This window comes from Arvicola amphibius, chromosome 3, assembly GCF_903992535.2.
Source record: "Arvicola amphibius chromosome 3, mArvAmp1.2, whole genome shotgun sequence".
Classification (NCBI taxonomy): domain Eukaryota; kingdom Metazoa; phylum Chordata; class Mammalia; order Rodentia; family Cricetidae; genus Arvicola; species Arvicola amphibius.
This window is the reverse complement of record NC_052049.1, coordinates 125876084-125895119: the sequence shown is the minus strand read 5'-3', so window position 1 is coordinate 125895119 and position 19036 is coordinate 125876084. Positions and strand designations below refer to the sequence as shown.

The 19036-nt window shown below is 52.4% G+C and overlaps 2 protein-coding genes across 4 annotated transcripts; one reads left to right on the top strand and one right to left on the bottom strand.

Annotated features, from left to right (window-relative positions):
• The first annotated feature begins 644 nt into the window (after positions 1-644).
• On the top strand, positions 645-5148 carry Cplx3 (complexin 3). Its single transcript, XM_038321569.1, has 3 exons — positions 645-808; positions 1990-2077; positions 4771-5148. Exons 1-3 carry the CDS (start codon positions 645-647, stop codon positions 4993-4995), a joined length of 477 nt encoding a protein of 158 aa, XP_038177497.1. The 3' UTR covers positions 4996-5148.
• Positions 5149-11773: 6625 nt separating this feature from the next.
• On the bottom strand, positions 11774-18461 carry Ulk3 (unc-51 like kinase 3). Of its 3 annotated transcripts, none has more exons than XM_038321556.1 (16): positions 18237-18461; positions 17491-17631; positions 17287-17407; positions 16476-16580; positions 15658-15801; positions 15378-15484; positions 14833-14988; positions 14556-14661; positions 14328-14368; positions 13974-14076; positions 13808-13872; positions 13648-13723; positions 13537-13574; positions 13162-13209; positions 12968-13034; positions 11774-12874 (listed from the first exon to the last, which is right to left on the bottom strand). In XM_038321556.1, exons 1-16 carry the CDS (start codon positions 18336-18338, stop codon positions 12858-12860), a joined length of 1437 nt encoding a protein of 478 aa, XP_038177484.1. In that variant the 5' UTR covers positions 18339-18461; the 3' UTR covers positions 11774-12857. The 3 variants fall into 3 exon arrangements, with proteins under 3 accessions (XP_038177484.1, XP_038177483.1, XP_038177485.1); XM_038321555.1 differs by having other exon boundaries at positions 13537-13577; positions 18237-18460; XM_038321557.1 differs by having other exon boundaries at positions 13537-13577; positions 15378-15460; positions 18237-18458.
• Between the last annotated feature and the right edge of the window lie 575 nt (positions 18462-19036).

Genomic DNA, 19036 nt, shown 5'->3' with positions numbered 1-19036 from the left:
AACTCACCAAGGACAAGGAGAGTCCCCTGGGTTCCTCCTGGCTCATCTTTTCAGTACCCCCAAACAACACTCCCCTTCCCCACTCCCTGAGGCTCCAGGGACAGCAGGGCAGACACGTGACAGAGGAACTGAGTGCAGACTCACCGAACCATGTAACTAGGATTCCTGCTCAGCTCTTGTGGTCTCCCCACTTCACAGCCTTGTAGCTGCTAGGGTCAGCAGATTGGAGGATGGAATAGGACCCAAGGCTAGGGGTGTTGGTTGAGGCTACCGGGTGCTCCAAGCTGAAGTCCTGGTTCTTGGGGATGCAGGGATCAAGGCACACATCAGTCCAGTCCCTTCTCCCAGGGCAGCGACCCCACCACCACAAACAAGCCCTAATCAGCTGTCAGCAGTAGCCCAGGAGAGCTTGGCCGGCGATAAAGAAGGCACATGGGAAAGGCGGGAGTGAGGAGCGGGCACGTGGTTCAGGCTTCTCAGCCCCGTGCATGCCCCCCGCCCCCCTCCCGTGAGGAGGGGTTTGGGAAGGTAGAGGCAGCAGCGAGCAAAGCGTGGGGCGAGCGCGCAGCCGGAGCTGTCCCTGGGACTTAGTGCTGAAGTAGGCTCAGCGAACCAGGCGCCTGGTGCAGTGGCCAGAGAAGACCATGGCGTTCATGGTGAAGTCCATGGTGGGTGGCCAGCTGAAGAACCTCACCGGAAGCCTGGGGGGCGGCGAGGACAAAGGGGATGGAGACAAGTCTGCAGCCGAAGCACAGGGCATGAGCCGAGAAGAGTACGAGGAGTATCAGAAGCAACTGGTGGAGGAGAAGTAAGTGGAACTCCTTCTTGGCTCCTGTGACCCACACACAAATACACTAATGCTGCTCTGCCCACCCCTGGGTCAGAGCTCCTTTACATCACCTAAACGTGGTGAGCGGGCGGAAGGTGCACTCGGCTACTTTCACAACCATCCCGTTTCAAATCCGGGACCCCGTTCCATCTTCATCCTCTGGTCCAGGAGGAGTTGGGGGTGGGGGGAGGGTGATGAGTGCCTGGGGGGGAGAGTGCACGTGCATCTCTGATGAAATAGGTAATCCCTTAATCCGATCTGGTCTTAACTGCCTGTTTCCAACTGGGGCTCCTCTGAGCCTGAGACTGTAAGAAAAGTGCTTTTTATCAGCAGGGCACAGAGTCGTGGGGACAGATCCAGGATGGGGCGATTCATAGATACTGAGCCTACTGTGTGCAGTAGTTCTGGGGCAGAGCAGAGATAGTGAGCTAGGGTCTGAGCTTTGGGGTGAGGTTGCTTGGTCAGGAACCTCATTTTGCTTACTAGCTGAGTAACTTTAGGAAAGTCACTTAACATTTCTGTGACTCCTTTTCCCTTCTGGAAGATGGGAGTGGTAGTCACAATCCGTGCTTTATATATCCATGAGAGCTGATGACGTCACACATGTTAACCATTTAGTACGGCACCCGGCACAAGGCAGATCTTCATGAAATGTTGGCTATTGTCATTTTGTTTGATCTTGGTTGTCTTGTGAATTGCAAAGTTTCATCCCCAGTTTACAGAAGAGGAAGCTAAGTGATTTACTGAAGTACATACTACAAGTGGCAGTGGTGGAGCCATGGGCCACATCCAGAGTGCCCACACACACCTTCACTGCCCGCTCCACACAGCTTGTTGAGAAAGAACAGGAACGGCAGACCCCAGGCAGCCACTGCAAAGGACGTATATTAGGATCTCCCGAGACAGAGTCAGACTCCCACCCAGTCAACTCTGTTCATTGGCAGAAGTGGAGAATACCAAGGAAGGACACTGTGACAAGCTGGTAGCAAAAGTTAAGACAGTCAGTCTGAGACGACTGGACACAGGTCAGCTGGGGATTGGAGAACCCATGCAGCCCCCTCCCAGGTCTTCAGGCCATCTTAGCCCTTCCTTTGCTAACTGCCCACACCTTCTCTCAACCTCTGCGGTGACTTCACAGCTGGTGTCCTTTTCCCATGCAGAATGGAGCGAGATGCACAGTTCACACAGAGGAAGGCGGAACGGGCCACACTGCGGAGTCACTTCAGAGACAAATACCGTCTGCCCAAGGTACCCAGGGCCTAAATTATGAGGTGCTACTGGGACCCTGAGCACTAGGAGCTGGACTTCCCTCAGGGCCCCCCTCAGCTCTTAGCCCTGCAGACCCATAAGGTGCTTGATTACATTTTCCTTTTCTTACCCACTCACTCATTCATTCAACTAATTCATTCATTCACCTACTCTCGGAGCTGAGATGGACCCTGGGCCTTTGGAAGCTTACAGGTTTGTGTTTATGGAGTCAGCCCTTGTTTCCTTCACTCCCTCCTCTCCCACCTGGGTCAAGCCTGGCTCATGAAGACACAGAGAAGTAAGAAAGAAAACCTTATAAGGGGTAAGCTGTTGTGGGGCTGCTGAGTGCATGTGGAGAGCTGGCAGGAGGAGAGAACATGGCTCTGCCTCCTGTGCACCAGGTATTTACCTTCCTGTCCTCACCAGACCCTCTCAATAAAGTTGCTAGATAGTTGTCACTGTGTATGTGAAAAAGGAAACTGAGCTCAGGGAGACTAAGGGACTCGTAAGGTCATACAGCCAGTGGGTGAGAACTCAAGCCCGTGGTATTGGGCCTCTGCCTATTCCAGCCCTCAAGCTACTTTCCCGGATATGGGGGTCTACCTACAAAGAATAAGGTATCCCCTTAGCCTGTCTTTGTCTCAGAAGCCCCTACCCCATTCTTCCCAAGATGCTGCAACACTAGATTAGCATACAAATGTGCCACTCCTACATGGGACAAGCCACTTCCAAGAATATCACTTTTTTAAAAAAAATTTATTATTTATTATGTATACAACATTCTGTATGTGTGTATGCCTGTAGGCCAGAAGAGGGCACCAGACCCCATTACAGATGGTTGTGAGCCACCATGAGGTTGCTGGGAATTGAACTCAGGACCTTTGGAAGAACAGGCAATGCTCTTAACCTCTGAGCCATCTCTCCAGCCAAGAATATCACTTTTGTGTGTCCAGAGCTATGTTAGACTCCAAGGAGTAGGATGCCATAGCCTTGGCCTTGATTTCAGAGATCAAATATGTTGTATCACATTTACTCATCCAGCAAGTGTTTACTGAGCCCTTGGCTGCCATTGATTTCTCACAAGTCTCTCAGAGGCAAACCTGGTTCAGAAAATTTGCATTATTGAACTTCTGTATTATTGAAAATCCAGGTAGCAATAGGGTCATGGTTCAAATGCTTATGCTAAACATGGAAGAGACATTATTCTGCTGTGAGGGAATTCTGAGTCTAGCAGAAAAGGCAAGACTTGGGTACAGCAGTGTGGGATGTAGGAGAAGACCCTCCCCCAAGGCCTAGGGGAGTGTGGTGGCTTTCAGCAGGTGCCAAAGAAGTACAGATATTGGAATGAGTGACACATGTCTGAATCTAGCTTACCACTTCCCTTCCTCGTTGTATGATCTTAGACAAATTGTTTAAAATCTGTCTCTTTTTTAAAAAATTTTAATTTCTGAAGTAGACCTGACAGGTTCCATCCTACTGAGGATGGCCTTGAACTCCTGACCCTTCCACTTACACTCAGTGATGAGATCACAGCTATGACCACTTCTCATTTTTTCCCTAGTTTTTGCTTGTTTGCTGGTCTTGAGACAGTTCTCATTATGTATTGCTGGCTGGCCTGGAACTTGAGGTACTAGATCGGACTGGCTTTGAACTCATAGAGATCCACTGGCCTCTGCCTCCCGAGTGTTGGGAGTAAAGGCATTGATCCCCACCCCTGGCTTTTCCTAGTTTTATTTTGGTCTTTTTTTGTTTGATCATTTGTTTTGTTTTTGAGACAGGGTGTCTTTGTGTAGCTTTGTAGCTCTGTAGACTAGGCTGGCCTCAAACTCAGAGATCTGCCTGCCTCTGCCTTCTGGAATTAAAGGTGTGCACCACCATGGCTGGCATTTTCCTAGATATTTTTTAGTCACATAAAGTAAAAGCATTGGGGCTGGAGAGATGGCTCAGCTGTTAAGAGCATTGCCTGCTCTTCCAAAGGTCCTGAGTTCAATTCCCAGCAACCACATGGTGGCTCACAACCATCTCTAATGGGGTCTGGTGCCCTCTTCTGGCGTGCAGGCATACACACAGACAGAATATTGTATACATAATAAATAAATAAAAAAAGTAAAAGCATTCTTGGTGCTAGAGAGATGACTCAATGGCTATGACCACCTGTTGCTCTTGCAGAAGACTGCACTTTAGTTCCCAGCGTGCACATCAGAAAGTTCACAACTGCCTGTAACTCCAGCTCCAGGGGTTTGATACCCTCTTCATGCCTCCATGGGCACCCTCACACATGTGCACATACACATCAAAATAATAAAATAAATCTAAAAAAGAGTCAAAAGCACCTGGGTCCCTGTCAGCCTTAGACTGGGTCTTGATGACTGGCACCCATCACTGGTTTGGTTGTGTCATTTGGTGGAGTTAGCCGCGGTCAACACATGACTCAGCCTACCATAACAGAGTGACATTTGCCTTTTTGATTAGTCTCTCTGCTTGTCCTTCAGTGTCCAGGTGACTAAAGCCGTGTAAAAGCTGCAAGGTTTGGAAGTGCAAAGTCTCCATGGCTACCCACGGAAGGCTTGACTCAGGTGTTGGGGCAGACGCTGACCTCACTGAAATATGGCCTCCACGAATCCAGGGCCCCAGAACCGAGTCTGCTAGGTCCTCCTAGACCTCCACCCTTGTCTCGTCTCTCTTCCCTGCAGAGTGAGACAGATGAAAGCCAGATCCAGCTGGCAGGAGGAGACGTGGAACTGCCTCGGGAGCTAGCCAAGATGATCGAGGAGGACACGGAGGAAGAAGAAGATAAGGCCTCTGTGCTGGGACAGCTGGCCAGCCTGCCTGGCTTAGACCTCAGCTCACTCAAGGACAAGGCCCAGACTACACTAGGGGACCTCAAGCAATCAGCTGAGAAGTGCCACATCATGTGACCACTCCCCTCCCTCCCCCCCCTTACCTCTGGGATGGCCAGAGGGCTGGTCCCATGTGAGGGCTAGGAGAGTGTCTCAGCTTCCAGATACTTCCACTCCATCTTGGGCTCCCCCCCCCCCAACCTAGCCCCAGAGCCTTCTCGTCCGTGTCCAGCCTGGGCTCTGACTCACCCTCTTTATTGCCAGCAAAGTTCTCATTCTTCCTTCTCTCCCTCTTCGGCCTGGAAAGGTTGCCAAGTTGATAGGATTAGCCCAACCCTCTCTGGGTACAGTCCCCTGTTCTTTCATACAAGACCGCTCACAGAGGGATACAGACGCCCTGGCTCATTTGCCACAGATGCATCCTGGCACACATAGGCACACACCCCTTGGATTGCCAGCGCCTGCAGATACCAGCACTTGGATGTTCAGAGGGACTCTGGGCACACAGGAGGCATGTTTCTTATCCCCACCTTTATTATCCTAGAAACTGCTCCTTCCGGGTTTTGTCTCATCATCTGTAAAATGGGGATGGACTGAATGATTTCTAAAATTCTCTCCTGATTGGCATCCCTGACTTCTCAGAACAGAGCTCACATTCCTTCTTGGGCAGGGCAGCAGCTGCAGCCACAGCATCACACAGCTGCCACTGTGGGCTCTGGGAGCGGAGCAATGCTGTGTGAGGGGCGGGGTGCCAAGGATGGAGCTGGCACTGAACAGTAGCGCCAACAGCTCCAGACCGACTCTGGGCCCAGGGCCCAGCCAGAATTTGTTCTGTTCCTGTAGAATTCTCTAGATTCCATAGTTGGAATTTCCTCTTCTCGTTGAGTGGAAAATAAAAATCCCTAATGACATGACTCTTCCCACGTCCTGCTGACTTGGAGTTCGCAGGCCTCACGCCTGCCCTTGGAGGGGTGTCCTCTACCTCTTCACCCCAGCTTCAGAGGGCTCTTGGAGAGGACTGAGAAAGGGGGCTTCTATGGGACTTTAGTGTCAGCCTCGACAAGAGGGCCCTCTCAGGGCCGCATGTGGGGGTGGGGGTTTCACTGAGGGAGCAGACGCACTGTGGGCCTGATGAAGTGACTCTGAGCACCAAGAGTTGGAGGAGGACGTGGCAGCCAGCTGGATGGAGAGGTGCATGGGTAGGTGGGACATCTGTCCTGTTGTGTCCCCTCACCTAAGAGGTGGAGAATGAAACCCAAAGAGAGGGTCACCATGCTCCAGCCTGGTTCTGCTGTGTGTCCCCAAGTAGGTTCTTTACTTCTCTGAGCCTGTGCTGCTCCTAGGAAATGACGAGTTCTCTCCCATCTGTTTTTTCTTTTATTCTTGGTAGTGCTGGGGACCTAGGGCCTCATACGCTGCATACTAAGGCAAGTGTTCTACAAATGAGCTGCACCCACTCCCTTAAGAATGCCCTCTATCAGTTCTAGTAACACTTCTTTTTTTGTTTTGCTTTTTGAAACAGGGTTTCTCTGTGTATCTTTGGCTGTCCTGGAACTCAGTCTGTAGACCAGGCTGGCCTCAAACTCAGAGATCTGCCTGTCTCTACCTCCTGAGTGTTGGGATTAAAGGCATGCACCACCACACCCAGCTGTGGTAACACTCTTTAAAATAACAGGTGGAGGCCACACCAACACTGAAAGCCACTGGCAAAGGCAGCATTAGGCCCTGGCAGCTGGCGGGGAGGTGCCCTGAGACTGGAAGCTGGTGCCCTCAAAGAGTTTGTTTTTAGGCAGTGAATTATTGTTTCAACTGGTTCTCTCTCTCTCTCTCTCTCTCTCTCTCTCTCTCTCTCTCTCTCTCTCTCTCTCTCTCTCTCTCTCTCTCTCTCTCTCTCTCTCTCTCTCTCTCCCTCTCCTTTTTCTTTGTTGGTTGGTTGGTATTAATGTTATTTTGCTCTATTTGAGACAGTCTCATGTAGCTCAGGCTGGCCTCAAACTTCTGCATAGGTAGTGATGATCCTGGACCTCTGCTCATGTTGCCACCACTTCCTGAGTGCCTTGATTATAGGAACAGGTCACCACACCCAGTTTAGGCTGTGCTTGGAATCTAACCAAGGACTTTGTGCATGTTAGGCAAGTACTTTTACCAACTGGACTGCATTGCCTCACTTTCTGCATTTGGTAGTTTTTAAATTTTAACTTTATTATTTTATATGTATGAGTGTTTGCATGAATGTATGTGTACCACGGGTGTGCCTGGTGACGGAGGAGGCTGGAAGAGGGCATCAGATACTCCTGGAGCTGGAGCAGCTACAGATGGCTTTGAGTTGCCGTGGGGTAGGTGCTGGGAATTGAATGTGTGTCCGGAAGGGCAACCAGTGCTCTTAACCACTGAGCCATCTCTCCAGCCCCTTTGTATCCGAGAGGGGATCACTATCTAGCCCAGACCAGTCTGGAACTTTCCTCTTCCTGATCTAGCCTCCCAAGTGCTAGGATTACATGGAGCAACACCATGTATGACTTTAGTGAAGAATCAAGAGAAAAATGTTTTTCTTCCATGAAGACTCCAAATGTCATCACACTCTCTGGTGGCTGGCAGGCGGGTTAGGGGATGGTGTTCTGGAAGTTCCAAATAGCTGCCCCAGTGGGTTATCCCAGGGCTTGCTAGGCAGAAGGAAAGTGCTACAGGCACCTGGGACCTCCTGGCCTATGCGCTCAAGGGCTAGCCTGTGGGGAAGCCATCGCTATTACAGGCAGGAATTAACCAGTTGGTTTTCAAGGGCAAAGTTCCTGTAAAATAAGAACAAGGAAAGTAGGTAATGCTGATGTGGAAGAACTGAGAGAAAGAGAGGAAAAATCAAGGGGGTGAGGACAGAAGGGATCTACACCCTGATAATAAGAGAGGGGAACAGCCTAGGGAGGCACCTGAGTCTCTCAGATGCTCCTAGTCCACCCCAGGGGAAGGGCTTAGCAGCCACTGGACAAAACCCTCTTCTGACCTTCCCAGAGGAGCCCTAAGCTGGGGGTGGGGAGAGCGTGGGCTGCCTCAGCAGCATCAACAGCAGGGTTCACGTCAGCCCTCCACCCTCAGGGGCCTTCTGCCTAATGGGATTGGACAGCCCCTTTCCCCCTCAGTGCTTTGCTGGCTGAGAAAGAGGCCAGCACGGCAGGTCAGGTGATAGGGGTGCTTAGGGACACTCACTGAACCCTGTCAAAGCAGGGCTGTTTGGTGCCTGAGGTCAGGAAGTGGGAGGGGACTCTGCCTCTCACTGACTCCCTACTCATGTCCCAGAGACTCCATGAGACCCTGACCTGTCTGTTGTGTCCCCAGAATGGAGCAGAGGAAGCTCTAGGGCAAAGGAACCAGTCTGAAGCTCAAGCAAAGACGGGTAAGGTGGGCAGGCTGAGCCCCACCCCATCTCTGTCAGCTGTGCTACTGAAGTTTTCTGTCTTCCATGTGGTCATCTGCATCCTCCAATACCATCTTCATTCTTGGCTCCATGCCTTCCACAGGAGAGGCTAACCCAGCCAAGCTGGAACTGTCTTCTGCACAGGCCCTGGATGTAACCGCACAAGCTCCAGTTCTCCCATTCTGTTTCCACTCTTTTTTTCTTTGAGACAGGGTTTCTCTGTGTAGCTTTGGAGCCTGTCCTGGAACTCACTCTGTAGCCCAGACTGGCCTTGAAAGCACAGAGATCTGTCTGCCTCTGCCTCCCAAGTGTGCGCTACCACTGCCTGGATCCACCCTTATTTTATATAGTCACATGCTCCAGGACTGGCCCACCCATCTGATAGGAAATGAAGACCCCAAAGGAAGCCATTTGCCTCCAACATTTTCCTTGCAACAGAGCCTAACTACCTCCTCCCCAAACAGGCCATGATGCCTCAGGCCTTCTCTTTCCCTCCCATCTCTCTGTTCTTTCTCCCTTCCTCTTTTCTTCTTTCCCTTGCAGGACATAGGAAACATCCAGAGGTGATAAAAAGAGTCTTTCTGTTTATCACCTCTGGATGTTTCCTATAGTCTTTCTGGGCCGGGCGGTGGTGGCTCACGCCTTTAATCCCAGCACTCGGGAGGCAGAGGCAGGTGGATCTCTGAGTTCGAGGCCAGCCTGGTCTACAAGAGCTAGTGCCAGGACAGGCTCTAGAAACTACAGGGAAACCCTGTCTCGAAAAAACCAAAAAAAAAAAAAAAAAAAAAAAAAAAAAAAAAAAAAGAGTCTTTCTGGGCCCAATTTTTCTTACTCTCTGACTCCTATCTTGAGCTACTGTAGATTTCTCCCCCCCTCGCCCCCCCTCTCCCCCTCTCTCCCCCTTCTCTCTCTCTTTTGTGACAGGGTTTCCCTGTGTAACAGTCCTAGTGTCCTAGAACTAGCTCTTGTAGACCAGGCTGGCCTCGAACTCACAGGGATTTACCTGCCTCTGCCTCCTGAGTGCTGGGATTAAAGGCATGTGCCACCACTGCCCAGCCTACTGTAGATTTCATAAGGAAAATGAGAAGAACTCCCCCAAATGGGGAGGGATTCTGAGGGAAGAATATCCCAGGACACCTCCTAGCCCACCGCATACACATCAAGGTCTCTGCCTCCACAACACACAGGATTCCGGAGAAATTAGTGACATCTCTGGACCCTACAGTCCACGTCTCCTGCCTCCCACGCACCCAGGCAGCTCAGGCCCAGTTCCCAGCAGGAAGAGGAGTGCAGAAATAACAAGTGGCTTTCTAAGGCCAGCTGTTTCCCAGGACTGGGGTGGGGAGGGTGGCCAGGCTTTGGAATGTGCAGGATCTCCCTTTCTCCCAACCGCCAGATGGTCCCTCCTCATACTGGAAGCCCTAGGCAGGCACTGGGGACATCTGGGGCATAGTCACTTGTCCAGCTGAGCTCCTGACAGTGCCTATTGACCCAATTGATGCTCAGCTCAGCACTGGGAGGTGGGAGCTTCTGTCCTCTATCCCACAGAGCGGAGGTTGCTACATGGCTAGGGAGCTGTGGAGCCTACAGTCCTGCCTCTAACCCTGTGACTTCCAGGCATTGCTATTCCCAGAGCTTGTGGGAGGGGTGGGGAGGTCACTGGCCTGGGTCCAGGGGTGTGTAGCAGTGCTGCCCTCTCACTCAGCAGGACCATGAATGTAGGTCTACATGTGAGCTAGGACATAGTTTTGTTTCTGTGTCTCTGTGTGTTTGGTATTTCAAGTGATAGCTTGGTAGTGTGAATTACTATGGGGAAAAGTGGCCACTGATGTGCCTCACCCCTCCTGGCTCAGCCGTGTCTCTCTTAGAGAAGCCTGGGACAGCAACTTGGTCTCTCGGGCTAGAGTCCTTCCAGATCACCAGCATGAACTATGACTGTATATTCTTTCCTGTAAAAGGGGGAGGTGTGTGTGTGTTGCAGGCAGAGCCCAGACACCTGCGTCCAGAGGCTTAGCTGCTCCCCCAAGGGCTGGCCCTTGGGAAAATGTGAGGTCCAGGCCCAGGTGCCGTCCTTGCGTCACTCCGGTATTAGGTGAGATGGGAGGACAAGGGGCAGAGTTCCAGGATGGACATTTCTGAAAGCCTTGAACGTATAAAGTGGCAGCAGTTCTCCCCCTCTGAGACTGAAAATATTTGGAAAGCAGATCTTAAGCTTCCTTTTGGCCTGTGCCACTAGAGAGGCTCTCCGGAGCCCCCTTCCCACTTGCTCCAGCTCCTAGTCACCTGCTCCACAGGTAGCTTGGCAACAGGACCTTCCTGGAGGACATCAGTTCTACACTTGGGAGAAGCCCTTCCCAGAGCCTCAGACTCCCATGTCCCTCCTCTATTGGGTGTCCCATGCAGACCCTCTCCTCAAACACCCTGTTCCCAGACAGCTGGCCAGCGCTATGACAATAAACAAATTTAAAGCCACGATGCCCCTCTGCCTCGCCCTTTTGTGAGCTTCCCCCACCCTTTGTTATCCTGCCTCCCTCCCAGCCAGTCTTCTCCATTCATCCCCGCCTTCCTCTCCCTAATTTTTCTTACTGAAACTTTTTATCTGCTCCATTTCCAAAGAAAATTTGAAGTTTGTTTTCTCCCTACATTTGAAAATAATATTTTATTGTACCCATGCTATGTAACAGGCCTACACATACTGCCTTACCACCAACAGTCTAACTGTGCAGGCCAAGCATCGGGCCAAGGACCAGAACCATGACTTCAGCAGCTCCCACTGCCCCATAGGACACTGTTCCACACTGCCCCACAATGGCTAGGCCAAAGGCTACAGAAATTTCATTCTTTCTGACTTGACCTCTCCTGTATCAGACCCACAGACCCATGGTAGTAGGCTCGAGACTGTTGGAAATTACCCCAGTCTAGGGATCTTTGAGGGACTAGGAATGAGATGAAGAAACTCTAAAGTTGCCCTTTTCCTAAAACCCAGCTTGCTGCTCAGTCACTGGCCGTATGAGAATGAGAAGCCTGGGACATGGAGGGTGCACTGTGGGATGGTGTAGAGAGAGGAGTCTTCTAGAGGGCTTGCCCCCTCGCCCCTCTCCAACACACACTAGGTAGTGGGCAGGATGGTGCCAATCAGTGGGACTCTTGGATCCCCAGAGAGGAAAGGCAGATGTGCACCTGCTGCTTCCCTCTCCCCAGCTTTCCTAGGTGATGAGCAGGGCCACTTCACCCATTTTTTTTTTTTTTTTTTTTTTTTTTTTTTTTTGGTTTTTTGAGACAGGGTTTCTCTGTAGCTTTGGAGCCTGTCCTGGAACTAGCTCTCGTAGACCAGGCTGGCCTCAAACTCACAGCGATCCACCTGTCTCTGCCTCCCGAGTGCTAGAATTAAAAGCGTGCGCCACCACTGCCCAGCTTCACATATTTTTTTCAAGGCAAGAAGAGATGTATAAGTACGGAAAATAATTTAATAGAGAAACAATGAACTGCATTCGTTACATACACCCAGCCTCCGGCAAGGAGGATGCTCCACTTTGCCCTATGGAGGCAGTTAAGGGCAGAATGATTAGAAATCACCAACATTCTGACTTTAGAAATAACCCCTGCTCCCACCTCAACACAAATAAAAAAGAAACCCTTACTGCTTGTGATTTGGGGTTATTTGATGCAGAACAGCTCCCCTGCTCCTAATTGAAAATCAGCCTTCAACACAAAAAATTTGAAACAAGATGATTGGGGGTGCAATAAAAAGAAACCCTCCAATAATTCCAGGTATGTAAATCTCCAGCTCACATAACCTATAAACTGTGGAGGTATCCGTGGCTTAACAGGACAAAAGGGAAGCCCCAGGCCCAGTCAATCCCCAGCTCCAGCACAGGGCCCACTATATGGCTAGTGTGGCATGTTCCCCCTGAAAGAGGGTTGCAAGGAGAGATGAAGACCCTCTCCTCCATGCCAAGGCAGGGATAGGCCTGGAATTCTCACATGTACCCCACCTCTACAAAGGACATGACTTTCATGCATGAAGGATTGTCTTAAAGTACTGAAAAGGATGGCAGGTGTGTGCTCTCGGAAAGACTGGAGAGTTCTGCAGGGCTGATTGCATTCTGTAGGGTAGGTGGTTCCTGAGGGGTACTGGAGGGTCCCGTTCCAGTGCAAGAAGGGAGCAGGGCTAGAATAAAAGGTTCCCAGGAAGGGTTGGCCCAGGTATAGCAGCTGCCCAGTAGCAGGGAAAGAACAGAGGTGCCCTCAAGAGGCATGATGTCCTCTTTGCAGAGCAGAATACAGTGTGATAATATCCTGAGGCCAACAGTCACCTAATAACAATGTCATATGAAAGTAATCCTCCCAAAGTCAGTACACCTGGCCACCAGATCCCCTGGGGTGGAGAGCACTCAGATGAACACTGGGAACTAGGATGAGGGCATCTTGGAGGTGTTCATCCAGGAAGGCCTCAGGTGCATGGGTGTGAACCTGGGCTGGTAAACGGCTTCTCTCAGGCTTGTGTCCCATCCACTAGTTCCTTCTGGTGTCACTGTAGTGTGCAAGCTGAGGGAGGGGAAAGGGAAACGTCAGGTTTGGGTCTGTGGCAAACGAGGCAGGACCCTGTTAGGGGTTGTCAGACCCCAGGGCATGACTCACAGCTACGGACAGACTCCGATAGTCCCTCTTTGTCCAGAGTCGCTGCATCCCAGTGAGATTCCCTTATCTGTGGGACGTAAAGTAGGGCAGGCAGGGGTAAGGCAGACAGCTAGACTCAGAAGCCACAGTGCACACACAACCACAAAGAGGAAGAACCCACAGCCCACTGCCCAGTGTGGCTCATCCATGCCCACCTTGATCTGCTCTTTCAGGTATTCAGCTCGAGCCATGAGGTTCTGAACCTGCCAAGAGAAGGCATGCCCAGAAGTGAGCAGGCTTCAAATCAAGTGCTTCTTCACCCTTGATGCTCTCTGGAGTCCTCTGCCTTGTCTCTGATCCTCTATTTTGCTCCCTCCTTCAGGAAACCTGCCCTGCTGCAGGAGCCCAACAGACTTTTGGTTTACCCAGGCACCAAAGTCCTGGGTCACTGACTTCACTATTCTGAGGCCTGGTCTCTGGTCTTGAAACACCCGAGAGCAGGGGAATTCCATATGTAGTCTAAAGAGGTCCCACAGACACAAGCTGGGTAAAGGAGAGGAAGACACTCCACTCCCACACCCACTGAGTACCTCAGTGTGAAGGAGTTCCCGCCTTCGGCCCTGGGCTTCTGCTGTAGAGAGAGCAAAGATGGTGAGGACAGGGCAGCCAGAGGCAGGGGCAGAAGCGGGCTGCGGCCTCACCTGCCAACAGCAGTAGCAGCTCCCCGAGGCTGTGCTGGTACAGGTCAAGGGCATCCTGCTCCTTGCCAGCTTCCTCCTGCAGCCAGAGGGACATCACATTATTCCATGTTGTACCTTGGTTTCCTTCCACCCCACCTGTGCCCCTCCCAAGGAAACAAACCTTGGCCATGGCAGCTGAGGCCACTTCCAGGGCAGCAAGGAGGCGAGGCTTGTCACGGGCCATCTCTGATGTGAGAGGAAAGGCTCACAGTGAAGGGAGCAGCCTGTTGTTTTTTTCCACAGAAAGCCTACCTCAGCCCCCCTGTCAAGATGGAACTGAAGCCTACCTCGCAGCAGGCCTTGGACAGATGTGCCCTGCCTTAGCAGGGCCTGGTTGGAGGAGGAGACGATGGCTTTGAGCTCCTCCGCCCGGGACACATACTGCCCCACCTGTAGGAGAATAAGGGGCTGAGGACTGTCCCCCCAGCCAGCACCCACTTCCAAATTTGTCTCTGGTCCTTAGTGACTGCCTCACACTAACCAGGTCAGACATCAAACATGCTAGCCTGACCTGATCCTTCCCCCAGCCCTATCCTGTGACAGAGGCAGTTCCAAATCTGAGTGCCATCTGTCAGAGACTTGTGATCTCTGGGTCCTCTTCTTCCACGTCCATCCATTTCCTCCTGGGGAGATCACCCTACCTTGGCCTTAATGGCCTCCTTCCGCTGGGCATCCACTTCGTCTGTGGAAGGTGAAGGGTTCATATGAGGACTCTGTCTGGGAATCCCTGCCCAGTCAGCCCTCTGCAATCCTCAGATACCAGCTCCAGGTTTATCGTCTGCATTGTCTCCCCTAAGGTCCTGAATGGGGAGCTTGACCCCACTCCTGCCCCTTCTGCACCCAGGTCATAGGAACGGTCTGGGCCTCACAGTGCAGGGCAGGTACAAAGAAGTCCAGAGCCTTGCAGTAGAGTGTCAGGGCTGTGGCAGCGTCCCCCTCCTTGTCCTTCTTCACAGCCTCCACCACAAGGGCTGTCTGGAGGAGGGGAAGATCGGTGGTCAGACCTAACTTCCCAATGCCACACCTACCAGCACCAGTCAGAATCCCACCTGCCTTGTGGCTACCAGCTCAGCTTCTACAGGACAGTTCACCACCACAGTAGGTAAATGAGACCCAGCCCACCTCATCCCCACTTGGTCTGCTTACTGCTCGCGCCAGGCTCTCCCCATTGGGCATGTGCTCCAGGTCCACCCAGGGGTGGGCAAAGAAGTCCTTGAAGGAGATCCGACGACTGGGATCCCGTTCTAGAAGTCGTTGCAGCAGGTCACGGCAGTCTAGGGAGAGTTGGGGCCGAAGGGGGAGCTGCAGAGGAATATGGCAGGGACACATGACACTGAGTCCAAAGCCCGAGGCTCCTTAGAAACTCCCATAAGGGGTACATATTTGGAGGTGGGTTATCTGAGACTTGAAAAGAACATGGCAGGTGGTGACGAGCAGGGAGAGAGCCACACGTCCTTTACCAGGCTCCTACCAAATGGGACCTGGCTCCATCATGGCCTTTGCCCATTTGTTGCCTGCTGCAGCTGACCTGGATCCTCAGGAATGAACCAGATTCAAGGCTTCTACTGTAGAGCATGTCCCACCACCATGAAAGGCCTGGAGCCTAGACTGCAGTCTGCACCAGAGGAAGAAAAACCTAGGGCCTTGAATCCCTCAATCCCCAGCGGATGCCACGACCCTGTAAGACGCACCTCAATAACCCGATTGCTGCGAATCTTTTCTTCTAGCTCTGAGAATGATCTGGAGGCAAAGGGAGGCTGTCCAAAGAGGGCTTCTGTGGAAGAAGGCAGAGGGGAGGCTGGAAGGAAACAGGGTTAAGTCTTGCCTTGCTCATCCCTGGGAAGGGAACCAATATCCTTCAGAGTAGAGCCCTGGGGGCTCCCGTTCTCATCAGAACCCAGGAGGGGCCGAAAGAAGCCTTGCCCAAATACAGAATAAGCAGGGTGGAGAGCAAGGGAACAAAAGTCTTACCATACAGGATGACCCCCACAGACCAGAGGTCCACACGAGCATCATACTGCCGCTGACACACCATCTCAGGAGCCATGTAGAGTGGGGAGCCACGCAGCACATGCTTCTCGTCCCGTGGGGACATGTGCTGTGCAAAGCCAAAGTCTGCAGGCAAGAGGCCAGGCACAGGGCTCAAATCCCAGCTGCTACTGTGACTCTAGTCAGAGTTCCTCCCCACCCTAGACTCACCGGGACTGCTCCTGCCTCCTCTCCTGCGCTATTATCCACAGCACTCAACCTATGTCACTCTGGGGTGGAAACCCTCCTTGCCGCACGTAGCCTTTTAAGCACCGTCTTCCTAAGAAGCCCATCTCTAAACACTATGTGTACTGAAAGTCCTCCTGCCCCTTTTCCCAGGACTAAGCATGTTCTCTGGCCTCCAAACTCAAGTCCATTCTTTTTCAAATCGTATCAGAGGCCACAACTACCCTTCCAGGGCCATATTCTCCTCAGGTTTCCAGACTGAGCCCTAATCCTAATGACAGATTAAGTTGGGTCCCTATTCAGACTGATCCTGGATGCTGGTTACACACTGGCATTATAGCCAGATTGAGCTCCATCTCTGACCCAAAGTGATCCCTAATTCCACCCACAACACTGCGGGACTTAAGTGTGTGCAGCCTGAGAACAGGCGCTACCTTTTGGTGACAGGCTCAAACCTGACCTGCCACCAATGACTGAGGACAGGGACCCCAGGGGACAAGGGTGCTGAGGGAGCCCAACAAGGAGCTCACCGTTCACCCACTCTACAACATCACCCTGCCGTTCCCCACTCAGACCTGCCAGTTTCAGATGGGGCTTCTCCAAAGAGCTCAGCAGAATGTTCTGGGGCTTCAGATCCAGATGAGAGATGTTTCGTTCATGCAGGAACTTCAGGGCACTAGCTGGGGAGCGGGCCCCAGGAAAATAAGTCAAAGTCTAGTTCCCACCTGCCTCTCCCTGCCCCAGGCGTCCATTTACCCTCTTCCTGAGGCATTACTGTGGTTTTGTCCTGGCTGGTCTGCAGGATACAAGGAAGCACCAGACTCCTGCCACTTTTTTTTTTTTTTTTTTTTTTTTTTTTTTTTTTTTTTTTTTTTTTTTTTTTTTTTTTTTTTTTTTTTTTTTTTTTTTTGGTTTTTCGAGACAGGGTTTCTCTGCAGCTTTAGAGCCTGTCCTGGAACTAGCTCTTGTAGACCAGGCTGGTCTCGAACTCACAGAGATCCTCCTGCCTCTGCCTCCCGAGTGCTGGGATTAAAGGCGTGCGCCACCACCGCCCGGCCTTCCTGCCACTTTTTAAAGGCATGCCCCGCCACCACCTGGAACTCCTGCCACCACTAAACACTTCCCCAAAGGCCTGCTCTTTGTACCCTTCATAAGACACCTCCCTTCCCCCTTCTAGGAGCCTCCTGAAAAGCCCAAGTCCTTTTGCATTCTTCTTCACTAAAGCACTTGGGTTCCACCTACTGGGCCCTGGAAGAGTCTACAAGGTTCTTACATCATGTTCCACATGTGGAAGAACTCCCCACATATGGTAGGGACACAGACATGGGAGACTGCGAAGCATTGGGGTGGGGGGAAGAGAACACAGGGCGGGCCGTTGGCTTTTACCCAGCTGCTGCATGAAAACACGAGCCACCTTCTCAGGCAGGATCCTGCGGGTGTGGATGAAGCGAGAGAGGTCACCCCCTGCGCAGAACTCCATGATGAGGTAGATATTGTCATTGTCCCACTGTGGTTGAAAGTAAAGAGGCAGCTGTAGGCAGCGTCCCTCCTCCAGTCTCTTTAGGAGGGAGCCCCGCCCCAGGCTCGCACCTGGAAGTCTTTTAGCTGCACAATATGGGGGTGCCGGATGCCCTTGAGGATCTCAATCTCAGTCAGGAGGTTTTCCACAGATGCCTTGTTGAGACTTTTCTTGGCCACGCATTTTATGGCTACCACCTCCCGAGTATCCTTCTGTAGGACAGGAAATTTGAGGTCTCTGTCTTGGGGGAATCTGCCCCATGGGCTAGAGAGGGCTCTGGGTCCCTCTGCAACCTTCCCCCTACCTGGGTCTATCCACTCTCCACAGGCCTCCAAGTTTCCTGGCTTCCCCTTCCCAAATCAATGAGGCACCCAGATTCTGGAATCCTGGCTTCCCAACCTAGCAAGTGTTCTCCAAATCCCTGTTTCTAACCTACACCAGTACATTCTAGAGCGGCAGAAAAAAAAAAGTCACTGTTGTTAGTGCTGGCCACTCTGCCTTCTAACTGGTCCTGCCTCCAGGGAGTCTGCTCTCAGACTCCTCCCAGCCCCTAAGGCGACTTCCGTGCGGAGCCTGTTCCTCAGCCACTGACACCGAGGTTCCCTTAGGTCTCGCCCGCCCTTCCAGAGCAAACCAGCGTGTGTTTGTTTTTAAATCTAAGAGGGGCGGCCAGCTCCAGCCTCTTCCACTCGCCAGGCGTCAGGCAGCCGCCTCTCTCCTGCTCCGGCCGGCCGGTCACCAAGCCGCACTTGCTCGGGACTGGCAGGCACAGGAGCCGGGTGCCGGGCCACCTCGGGCACGGCCCGCCCACACCCACCTTGGCGTAGGCCTTGTACACCGTGGCGTACGTGCCACTGCCCAGGCGCTCGGTAAGGATGAAACCGTCCAGCCGAGGAAGACCCCAGCCGGGCCCAGCCATCCCGCGCCCGCCGCCAGGTGCTTCCTGGTTCGGGGCGCAGGTTCCGGCCAGAAGCGAAGTGGGGGCGCTCGAGGGGCGGCGGGGCGGGACTCCGCACGGCCCCTGCGCCGCCCGCCGGAAGCGCAGCTCGACGCCTCCCCTCCGAAGCTCCGCCCAGCCTGCCGCGGGCAGGGTGAAACCTTCTACCAAGGACTGCCAGGCCGGTTTTCAGACACTGGGGTTTAGTGGGCGTAGCGGAAGTGGGTCGAGGATTGAGGACACTATCACACGGAAAAGCCTCTCTCAGCACACAGCATCCTAGAGACCACCCGCGTTGGGAGCGGGAGGAAGACCCTGGCCTTCTGCCCTCCACGACCAGAAGCAGTAGGACGAGATCCCTGGGCCGCCGTGGGTGAAGGAGGACTCCAGCAAGTTCTCTGATCACCACAGTGCTCTGGCATGCACACAACACACACACAAAAAAAAATATTTAAAAATTGATTTTGAGACAGGGTTTCTCTGTGTAGCCCTGCCTATCCTGGAACTGTGTAGATCAGGTTGGCCTTGAATGCAAGAGTTAGTTCTGCCTGCCTCTGCCTTCCCAGTGGCTGGGACTAAAATGTGTGCCACCATGCCTGGCTAAAAATAATTTTTTAAAATGCCTTTGGAAGAGGTCAAGTTGCCATTGCCAGGGTCCTCCCTTAAGCCTTTCAGTGTTG

Bases quoted from the DNA above. Each gene is read 5' to 3' on its own strand.
- Cplx3 (XM_038321569.1), top strand. From the start codon at position 645: ATGGCGTTCATGGTGAAGTCCATGGTGGGTGGCCAGCTGAAGAACCTC. The intron at 809-1,989 runs GTAAGTGGAACT...TTTCCCATGCAG, and splicing joins AAGCAACTGGTGGAGGAGAA to AATGGAGCGAGATGCACAGT. The intron at 2,078-4,770 runs GTACCCAGGGCC...TCTTCCCTGCAG, and splicing joins ACAAATACCGTCTGCCCAAG to AGTGAGACAGATGAAAGCCA.
- Ulk3 (XM_038321555.1), bottom strand. From the start codon at position 18,338: ATGGCTGGGCCCGGCTGGGGTCTTCCTCGGCTGGACGGTTTCATCCTT. The intron at 14,077-14,327 runs GTAGGGTGATCT...ATTCTCCTACAG, and splicing joins AGGAGGCCATTAAGGCCAAG to GTGGGGCAGTATGTGTCCCG. The intron at 13,035-13,161 runs GTGGGCATGGAT...TACGTCCCACAG, and splicing joins ACCTGAAAGAGCAGATCAAG to ATAAGGGAATCTCACTGGGA.